General features: G+C 58.8%; 2 protein-coding genes across 2 annotated transcripts in view; one reads left to right on the forward strand and one right to left on the reverse strand.

The window, feature by feature from the left end:
- The first annotated feature begins 326 nt into the window (after positions 1 to 326).
- MRPL45 (mitochondrial ribosomal protein L45) lies at positions 327 to 3,631 on the forward strand. Its single transcript, XM_015885944.1, has 8 exons — positions 327 to 451; positions 931 to 1,126; positions 1,511 to 1,628; positions 1,730 to 1,828; positions 2,216 to 2,264; positions 2,500 to 2,649; positions 2,725 to 2,898; positions 3,071 to 3,631. Exons 1-8 carry the CDS (start codon positions 407 to 409, stop codon positions 3,128 to 3,130), a joined length of 891 nt encoding a protein of 296 aa, XP_015741430.1. The 5' UTR covers positions 327 to 406; the 3' UTR covers positions 3,131 to 3,631.
- Positions 3,632 to 3,736: 105 nt separating this feature from the next.
- The window catches only part of GPR179 (G protein-coupled receptor 179), a 7,483-nt gene continuing 1,370 nt past the window's right edge, over positions 3,737 to 9,849 (reverse strand). Inside the window, exons 2-10 of the mRNA XM_032449359.1 lie at positions 9,533 to 9,665; positions 9,241 to 9,431; positions 9,061 to 9,129; positions 8,857 to 8,966; positions 8,547 to 8,785; positions 8,316 to 8,454; positions 8,117 to 8,222; positions 7,188 to 7,328; positions 3,737 to 6,913 (exon numbers count right to left, since the gene is read on the reverse strand). Coding sequence (XP_032305250.1) covers positions 4,367 to 6,913; positions 7,188 to 7,328; positions 8,117 to 8,222; positions 8,316 to 8,454; positions 8,547 to 8,785; positions 8,857 to 8,966; positions 9,061 to 9,129; positions 9,241 to 9,431; positions 9,533 to 9,665 — 3,675 coding nt within the window. The 3' untranslated portion in view covers positions 3,737 to 4,366. The remainder of the gene's footprint in view (positions 6,914 to 7,187; positions 7,329 to 8,116; positions 8,223 to 8,315; positions 8,455 to 8,546; positions 8,786 to 8,856; positions 8,967 to 9,060; positions 9,130 to 9,240; positions 9,432 to 9,532; positions 9,666 to 9,849) is intronic.

Genomic DNA, 9,849 nt, shown 5'->3' on the forward strand with positions numbered 1-9,849 from the left:
TCCCTATATACAGACCCTATATCCCCATATACAGACCCTATATCCCCATATACAGACCCTATATCCCTATATACAGACCCTATATCCCTATATACAGACCCTATATCACTTCCACGCTACACGAGGGGCTCCTGCATCCCGCACAATGGAAGGGGGGTCGCACAGCCATACAGGGCCGAGCATCCTATTGCATCACACCTGTGGGTCAGACGAATCCCCCCCACCCCCCACGTCCACGCGTGTCTATGGGGCGGATCCTCCCTTCGCCCCATGGAATTTTCCACTCTCCCCCGGGCGCGCGTGTTCCCGTTGGCCACGCCCCCTCGGCGCGCGCGCGCCCCCCCTCGAAGCCACGCCCCCCTCTCGAAGCCACGCCCCCTTTCCCGGCGTGCATTGCGGCAGCAAGATGGCGGCCGCCGTGGCGGTGGGGTGGAGGCTGCTAGGCCGCGGGGTGCGTGGGTTGTGAGGGTCGTTAATAGGGCGACGTGGGGGTCTATGGGGTCAGGTGTGGGGTGGAGAGGAGGAGAGGGGGGCGGGGAATGAGGGGCTGGGCCTGGTCACCTTCCTGTTCCCCTATTACCTTCTTATCCCCTTTCCCTTCTGGCTTCCCACCTTCCTTTCCCCCCTCCCCACTCTTTTCCTTCCCTTTCTTCCCCCATTCCCTTCCCCTTATCTATTCCCTTATCTATTCCCTTATCTATTCCCTTATCTATTCCCTTATCTATTCCCTTATCCCTTCCCCTTGTCCCCTCCCCTTATCCCTTCCCCTTTCCCTTCCCCTTATCCCTTCCCCTTGTCCCCTTGGCTGTGTGTTCCCTCTCATACTGGTTCTCTATTGATAACATCTCATTGCTCATTGCAATCTCTCCCTATGTCGGTTCTGTTTCTGGCCCATTGGGTTCATCCCATCCCATATTATCTCTCCCTTAGGCCTTGGAATCGCTGCTTCGTCCCCATGGAGCCGTTCCATCCTGCCTCGTTATCCCTGTGAGGACCAAGAGGAGGTTGTTTGTCCCCCAATGGGCCCGGGAGCTTTCACCTGAAGAGAAGATGAAAAGGCTGCAGTCTTTGGGCAGGACGATGCCTGAGGATCGCATGGAACGGACCTTTTACTTGGCCTGCACAGGTGGCAGTTTGCTTTGGTCTCTTCTATAGGGCACAAATAAGGCAGAGGAGAAGTCTGACTGCGTTGGCTGTATCTGCATGAAGCAACCTGAATGACTTACTCAGCCCTAAAGGAGTAATAGCTGCCATCAGCCCTGTGTCTCCCATTGGCCCCTTTGTACCCAGGGCCGTGCTTCCTACTGCTCATTATCCCCATACCTCAGGGCTGTCTGGAACAGCAGGCAGCATAGCACAACTTGTCAGCACTGCGAGGTGCCCCCATCCCAATGCTCTTATTTCATCCTACAGATGTTCTCAATTCTGCTTTTCCAGCTCCCAGCAGCCAAAGTGCTGCCTCTTGGTCTCCTTGATTCCCCTCCTGACCTCCTTTCTCTCTCACATGCAGCCAGTATTATAGACCCTTATGTCCCTCCTGAGGGTGATGCCCGCATGACTTCCCTGTCCAAAGAAGGGCTGAAGCAAAGGATGGAGAAGCTGAAGCAGTCTGCTGCCTCTCAGTTAGCGTGAGTACCTCCTGTTCACTTAGTGCTGGGTGATGCAGTCGTCACCATCCGAAACAGGGGATGTTTTTCATTTGCTCAGAGCTTTTCCTTTGTCATTTCAGCCTACGGAAAGTGAAGGATCACGATCCCAATTTCAGCACCAAAACCTTCCCAGAGATGGCACAGGAGATCTATGTTGAAGCTCACAACAGCCTGGCAAAGTAAGACCCGTTCTGACCAATAGGGTTACATAGGGTTTGCTTTTCTTTGCTTACATGCTCTGGTTTTCTTGCCTTTGTGATCCTCGTATCTCATTTACAACAAGTACTTTATCTTTTTCTGCCCTCATCTGTGTGAGCATCATTCTTGGTTACAGTTCCATACATCAGCAGGAGATTTAGGCCACAACTGGCTTCCAAAGGATTCCATTCTATCTCCCCCTGCAGTCTTTTAACCAGCTTCTGTTCTGCCTTCGTGCTCAGCTCATCGCTGAGAACCTCACTTGTGCTTTACCAGCAGGTTGTGAATCTTCAGGAGGAGCAGGGATTTGTGAGTAAAGCCTCTTGACAATGCTCGTATTTGAGTAACTGGGTGTGTTTCACTTGCAGTTTTAACAAGCAGAAACTTCACTCCCTGGTAACAGAGCGCTGCTACCCGGTAAGTGTTGATCTGGGTGTTACAGTTCCTCAATGGGGTTTAGAGGACCTTAAAGACTGTGGAAGGGGTTGAAATGATCTTTTAATCTTCTTTTTCTCACCCAAATACAGTAAAGACAAGGCCTAAGTCTGATTAGTAACACAGCATTCAACCCATACCCGCATATCGCACTTTGCTTCTTCAATTCACACCCCACTAAAGTTGGTGCCACCTTTATATTCTTTTCCCTTTCTAGGACATGGTTCGTGGCAACAGATACAAAACCATCCGCTGGAGCTTTGTGGAGTCATTGGAGCCTCCACGAGTGGTTCACGTTCGATGCACCAGCATTGTGAACCAGGGCAACCTCTATGGACAGGTGACAGTGCGGATGCACACCAGGCAGGTACGTCCCCTTGTGTCCCCCCCCCCTCCTGCCTTTCCCAGCTGATTCCAGCTCATTTTATCTTTCTATTTGCAGACTTTGGCCATCTACGATCGCTTTGGACGGCTGATGTACGGAGGGGAGCAACTACCCAAAGATGTTCTGGAATATGTTGTGTTTGAGAGGTATTTGGTCAACCCTTATGGCACGTGGAGGATGCATGGCAAGATCGTCCCAGAGTGGGCTCCACCAAAGGACCCCATTGTTAAGGTAAAGCCATAAGGAGCAACCTGTGTCTGCAAACAGAGTGCTCTGTCTTCCTTTGTTCCTATAGCCAGGCTGTTCCCCTATACAAGGCACTGTTACTCTGCTCACCCTTATGCTCTTATTGCAGTTCGGGGTTGCTGTGTGTCAATGCTGATTTATGTCCTTGCTGTTTCAGACGGTGATGATTCCTGGCCCAACCTTGGATCCCTCACAAGAGTATGAGGAGATGAAGTAGGGAATATCAGAGCCTTGCACATAGAGAACAGTGCAAACAACCCAGAGGGCACAAAATGGGATGTATGTGAAGGCAGCAGGATGGATGTAGCTGTGCCTGCAGTGAGCAGTCAGCAAACAAAGCAGCTTCAGAAATGGACTCCAGGCACTGAGAAATCGCCTTGAAAAAGGAGCAAGGGGGACTTGAGAGGCTCATGTGAGCTCTATGAGGCTGCTTTCCTGGCTGACTTCTGTGCTTCCAGGGCAAGAACTGCTGTCAGCACAGATGTGGGGTATGGGATAGACCTGGGGACTCATTAAAGCCTGCAGCAGAAGCCATTGGAGATTTCTTTCCCCATCCTTCCCCCATCTGCACAGATCTCTGGTCTTTTTCTTCTAACAAAGAGCGACAAACAGACTTTACATTGCTTCCTCCTGGCTGGGTGCTGCACTTGGAGCCCTGCTGGATGCCTGGCTTGTTGCTGACCAAGCTGAATCCTTCAATAAAGCCCATAATTCATAATGTGTGTGTCAGTTAACATCAGAAAGCAGCACTTCTCACAGCCCACGTGTCTCAAAGCATTGGCTGCAGACACTCAGGGATCTGGCAGCGTTGCTGGTGGGGAACTGGCACCATCCTGTGGACGTTGTGACATTGACACCAAACCCTTTTGGTTTTGCAGGCTGTGTGTGATTGGAAGCCTCACCCCCCCTATACACAGTCACCTCTATTAAGAGAGCAGCCAAAGCTGGAATCCCTGGTGTCTTTTGGTTTGGAAATCAGGGGGGGTGTCACAAAATCTGGCTGCATCTCATGGAGGATCCTCTGATTATAAAGCACTGCTGTTCCTGGGTGTTCTTTGCAGCCCTTACCCCATAAACCAGCCGCTGTGAGCACTCAGGGTAAACGTTTATTTCCCATCTATTTGCTTCCTGATGGATATTTGCTGCTGAAGATCCCAATGCTCCTCTTGAGGAGAGAGGAATCAAATAGAGAAGGGATGGTGGGATGAGCCCCACACCAAAGCAGGCTCTGGGTGCTCCAATGCCCCCACTTTGCCTCCCCCTGAGCTCGTGACATACAGCACAAACCACAGCCCCGTGGTGCTCAGGGCCCTGATGCCATTCAGCTCCGAACCTCTGTGATACCCAACCAGATCTCTGACACAGGCAGCCCCATTGCTATGGGTGCCCATGCTGCAGCAACATGGCTTTGGTTAACATCTCTATCCAGCTCTCTGCACCCCAGGGCTGAGCTCTACTCATGGTCCCATGGACAGACCTCAGCACTGGACCCCCCTGTGTCCTGTCCCTCCCCAGGGCTGTCCCATGGGCACACAGCAGACGCTCCCTTTGGGCTGATGGGGGTTTCTAGACCCTCCTCTGCTTCCCATGGACAGACCTCAGCCGTGCTGGCCCCGCTGTGCTGCTGTGCTGTGTGTGCTTGGCCTGGTGCTGCAGGTAGGGCTCTGCACAGCACCCGGTGCTCCCTGACCCCAATAGGGGCTGCTCCCCTGGGCTGTTCTGTAGGGCTGCAGCTCTCCCACCCAGCCCCAGGCTCTGCTGCTTCCCATGGGCAGATGGCAGCTCTGCTCTCTGCGCTCTCAAGCTTTCTAGATCCTTCCTTCCCCATTGCCGTGCTCAGGGCTGGCTCCTCTGCCCCCATGCTCTCCCATGGGCACACAGCCTCACGCTCTCTGCTGTCCCTCTGCTTTACCGACGTGTTTTCTCCCCTCTCTTTCTGCAGATCCCGATGTGCAGCAGCGCTTCTCCTTGTTCCCAATGTGCCATCCCGAGCCTCTCTTGGCTCCTCTTTATCAAATGGAGGAGCAGCCCCTTCCCAGGGACAGATTTCCTCTCTACCCCCTGAGCCCCCCATGGTCTCCCAAGGGCAGATCTCCACCTTTGGGCTCTCAGCACTGCGGGACACCCCTGGGCTCTCTATGGACCTTGCAGGGCTGACAAGAGCTGCCTGACGTGTGATGCGCTTCACAGCCCCCCCTGAGCTCAGCTTCATCCTCGGCTGCTCCATAATGGGGGTGGCCGCCTCCCAGGGGCAGATCTCCGCTTTGCTCCCCCCTGATGCCCCCTGACTCTCCCAGGGGCAGATCTCCGCTTTGCTCCCCCCTGATCCTTCCTGTCCTTCCCAAGGGCAGATCTCTGCTTTGCTGTTCCTTGGCCCCCCCTGTTCCTCCCAAGGGCAGATCTCTGCTTTGCTCCCCACCGACCCATCTTGACCCTCCCAAAGGCAGATCTCTGCTTTGCTGACTCCTGACCCCCCCTGTTCCTCCCAAGGGCAGATCTCTGCCTTTTTCTGCCCTGACCCCCCCTGTCCCTCCCAGGGGCAGATCTCCCTTAGACCCTCAGCCCCCACCCGGCCCCACTCCACACTCCTGCTCCTGATGGGCAGCCCCTCAGTCTCCCCCCTACAAGCAGCAGGTTGGCTGCTGCCCTTCCCCAGCACCTTCATGGTGCTGCCCCGCATCGATGGGACCCCCCCGACCCCCTCCTGCTGTGACACAGACCCCACTGGGGCACTCAGTGCTTCCCAGGGACAGACCTCAGCCCTCAGCCCCGTGCCCCCCATGTTCTGTGCTGCATAAAGGGAGTCAGTGCCATAGGGCTGCATGGCCACTGAGGGTGACATCGCCCCCCCCCCAGCAGTGCCATCCTGCTGTTCCTCTGCTGTCCCCTCACTGTCCCCCATCACTGTGGTCTCGGTGGTGATGAACTGAGAGGGGTCTGCACCCCCATCCTGCAGGCTGGGATCCGGGCTGCTCCCTACTGGGGGCTGCGGGGGGGTCCCTACCAGGTCGGGCTGCCCCCCCTCGCTGCTCCCCTCCCTCTCACTGCCCCGTTTCCGAGCGCTGCCCTCCCTGCTCCCTTTCAGGCTGCGTTTCACTCTGGATCTGCTGATGGCTCTGATGGCGAACCCCAAACTCCTGAACGCTCTTTGTGGGGGCGGCTTGAGGCTCGGGGGGGCCCCCGCCGTGTCGCCGGGGGGGTCTGAAGGCGAAGGTTCGCCGCCGTTCTGCTTCTGCTTCAGCATCTCCCACGGACACACCTCGCCGGGGGTGGGGGGAGCGGAGCGCAGCCCCGACCTGGGGGACGCTGGTTCCGCTGCCCCCCCCGAGGGCGGCCCTGGAGGCTCCGCGTTGTCCCCGCGGCGATGCGGGAGGCTCTGATAGCGGACGGGGGGGGGCGGGGGGGTCCTTTTCACCACCACACGCACCCGCCCCGCGGGGTGGGGGCCGTCAGCGCTGATGCTTTTAACGGGTGCGTAAGTGACGCGTTTCGTCCCCTTGTTGTCAGCCGGGGGGGACGCATCACGACGGGGACCCCCGTCCGGTAGCGGGGCGGTGGGGGTGGCGGCGGCCGGGGTTGGGGCGGTGCTGCGGGACGCCCCTCCTTGTTGTGGGGGTCCCCAGTTGGGGCTGACGGCTCCAGCACCGGCGCTCAGTGACTTCTGCAGAAGCACCTCCCGGAGCCGGGGGGGCTGCCCGTGCCCCCCGAGCTGCTGAGCGCTCACCGACCTGGGCAGCAGCGGAGCGGCACAAAGCGATTCGTTGTCAGACGGCTCCCCGCAACCCCCCGCAACAGCGTCCAGTGCGGGATGTTCGGAGCTGCGGGATCGGAACGGGCCGCCCCCATCCAGCCCCCACCCTCCGGTACCGTCGTGCTGCCGTTTGGACGATGAGCTGCCGGTGCTGCGGGTCGGGGGCGGCGTGGGGAGGTGCGGGTTACGGGCCGCCATCCGCCGTGTCCGCAGCATCTCCAGCTGCGCGTACAGCTGCTTCAGCTCCTCCTGCGGGGCGGGGGGGGGGGATACAGGGAGGGGAGCGCGTCCGACGGGACCGAACCGGGACCGGAGGAACCCGACACCGCACCCATCTCATCGGTATCGCCCCGTTATGCACCGTCCCGGTGTCCCCACCCCGCACCCTCCATCCCTTCCCACCCTCCTCCTCCTCCTCCATCCCCCCCCGCTTTGCATCAGGAGTAAGATCGCAGTCAGGCACCTCTTCCCGTGCGGGGCGGCACAGCGAGCGTCAAAAGAAGGTTCCGATCGTGTCACCCACCCGGATGTCATCGGGATCGAAGCTTCGCTCGCTCCACGCGGACGCGATGCTGCTGTTCAACCCGGAGCGTCTCGCGTCCACCTCATCCTCGTACACCTCCGCCGCGATCTCCTCCCGCAGCGGCGATCCGGAGTGTAGGAACTGCGGGGGGGCAGCACCAAGGGAGCCCCAAAACCACCAGCCCACAACCACATCCCTACTGCCCACCCCTCCATAACACCTCCCCATCCCCATCACCTCATCATCACCACCCCATAGCCGCCACCCCACGACCCACCTCCCCAGAGCCACCACCCTATAACCACTGCCCACCTCCTCATATCCCATCTCCCTACTCACAGCCGCCACCCCACTGCTCAACACCCCATAGCCATCATCCCATACCCAGCACCCCATAACCACCTCCCCATAACTCCATTGTCCACCACCCTATAGCGACCACCCCACTCCTCACCATCCCACACCACCACCCCACAGCCACCTCCCCATAGTCATCCCATAACCACCACCCCATAGCCACTACCTCATAACCACCTCCCTATAACTACCATAAATCCATTGCCCATCTCCCCACTGCCCACCACCCCAAATCCCACCACCCCATACCCACCACCCCATACCCAACACCCCATACCCATCACCCCATACCCAGCACCCCATAGCCACTACCTCATAACCACCTCCCTATAACTACCATAAATCCACTGCCTATCTCCCCATAGCCATGATCCCACACCACCACCCCAAAGTCACCACCCCAAAGCCATCATCCCAATGCCACCACCCCAAAGCCATCATCCCATAACCACCTCCCCAAATCCCACCTCCCCATAGCCACCACCCCACTGCCCACCTCCCCAAATCCCCATAGCCACCACCCCACTGTTCACCACCCCATAGCCCCCCATATCCCCCATTCCATATATTACCTTGGGGACAAAGAGCAGCCCCAGGGTGACAGTGACAGTGCCGTGGGTGTGGGCAAAGCAGAGCAGCAGCGTCCAGTCGGGGTGCAGCGATGGCACCGCAATGAACCTGAAGGGGATAATGGGGGACATTGTGGGGGACATTGTGGGGTCCCACAGCTCCAGCCCCACACCCACGGTACATGGGCATCCCACTCTATACCTGACGGCGTGGAAAGCGGCCGAGAGGAGCAGCTCATTGTGCAGCGCGATGCCCATATAACGCGGCTCGTGGAAGGCAGAGGGCACAGCCCGTGCAGCCCAACACAACGCGCTGCCCCACAGCAGGAGCAGCAGCTCGGCTATAGGACAGAGCACAGCGTGGGCACCTCATCGGGTACGTAGAGCAGCAAGGAGGGATGAGGGCAGCATGGGGGTCTCTGGCATCTCTCACCGACCACCATCATGTAATCCCAGCGGTCGTGGCTGCAGATGGAGAAGTGCAGCCCCAGGGCTGTCTGTGCTCGGATCACCAGCGGGACGTTCCGACCCACGTTCTCTAACGTTGCCACGGTCCACGAAGCCAGGAACCACAACGGGGGGAGCAGCAGCAGCCCCAGAGCCCGCAGCACACGCCCGCTGGCCATATAGGGCACACGCTGCGCTGAACGGGCCAGGAACGCCCTCAGCACCCTACAGGACACAAGGGGTGAATGTGGGGCCGGATCCCATCCAGCAGGACCCCCCCCCTCCTGCCCCATTACCTGTACAGCTTTAGGGTGATGGTGCCGTACACGATGGCGAAGCCCAACACACGAACCCAGCGCAGCGCGATGCAGCGGAAGGTGCTGGGTTTGAAGTAGAGGATGAAGACCTGAAAGGGGGGAGGGGGTGGGTGGTGTGGGGCTCTGTGCTATGGGGGCTTTATGCAAGGAGGTCAATGGGGTGGAAGGGGGCCGTGAACTCACAGGGAAGTAAAGCAGCAGAGACCCGAAGAGGATGATCTCCAGCAGCACAACACCCGACGCCCGGATCCTCTGTAGGGACAGGGGGGACATCAGCAGCGCCCCGGAGGGGGGACGACCCCAATAGGGGGGTTGGGGGGTCACAAAGGCGGTGGGATGTTGGGGACCCCGCTCTGCTCTCGCCTTGCTCCGCCGGCAGTGATAAGCGAGCAGCATGCAGAGGAACACGGCCAGCATGCAGCACGCCTGGCAGCACAGCACGGCAGCACGAAGGGAACGATCCTCCTGCACCTCGCACGGAGCATCGTCCCGGCAGCTCGTACAGCCCTCCCGGCACCGGCGGCACGACAAGCGAGAGGCACCATCAGCCGGTACTGCGGATAGAACGGGGAGGAGTGAGGGGGGGTGACCCAAAGCATCGCCCTGTGGGGTTGGGGAGGTGAGGGGGGTCGGGGGTCCCGGGCACTGCACGCACCTGGCTCGGAGCTCAGCCCGTAGAAGCCCGGTTTGCAGCGACACGCGTATTGCCCCAGCACGAAGCCGCGGTTCTGCTGCGGGATGCACTGCGGGATGGATGATGGGGGGCTGCACTGTGGGGTCTCCCCGTTCTATGCTCATAACCCCCCCATGAAGCAGCGGTGGCTGCGGCAGCTCGGTGACAACCGACCCCCCCTCACCCGAGCCCGGAACGCAGCGGTTAAACATTTGGGAATTAAAAGCCAAAGCCTGGCACCCAAATCCCCCCCTAAAACCTAAATGGACACCTAATACGGCGCTAATCCGGGGGGGGGG

The sequence above is a fragment of the Coturnix japonica genome, chromosome 27 (assembly GCF_001577835.2).
Source record: "Coturnix japonica isolate 7356 chromosome 27, Coturnix japonica 2.1, whole genome shotgun sequence".
Taxonomy (NCBI): domain Eukaryota; kingdom Metazoa; phylum Chordata; class Aves; order Galliformes; family Phasianidae; genus Coturnix; species Coturnix japonica.

Excerpts from the sequence above, each read along its gene's own strand:
- MRPL45 (XM_015885944.1), top strand. The coding sequence starts at position 407 with ATGGCGGCCGCCGTGGCGGTGGGGTGGAGGCTGCTAGGCCGCGGG. Across the intron at positions 2,265-2,499 it reads TAACAGAGCGCTGCTACCCG|GACATGGTTCGTGGCAACAG; the intron begins GTAAGTGTTGAT and ends TTCCCTTTCTAG. Across the intron at positions 2,899-3,070 it reads CAAAGGACCCCATTGTTAAG|ACGGTGATGATTCCTGGCCC; the intron begins GTAAAGCCATAA and ends TTGCTGTTTCAG.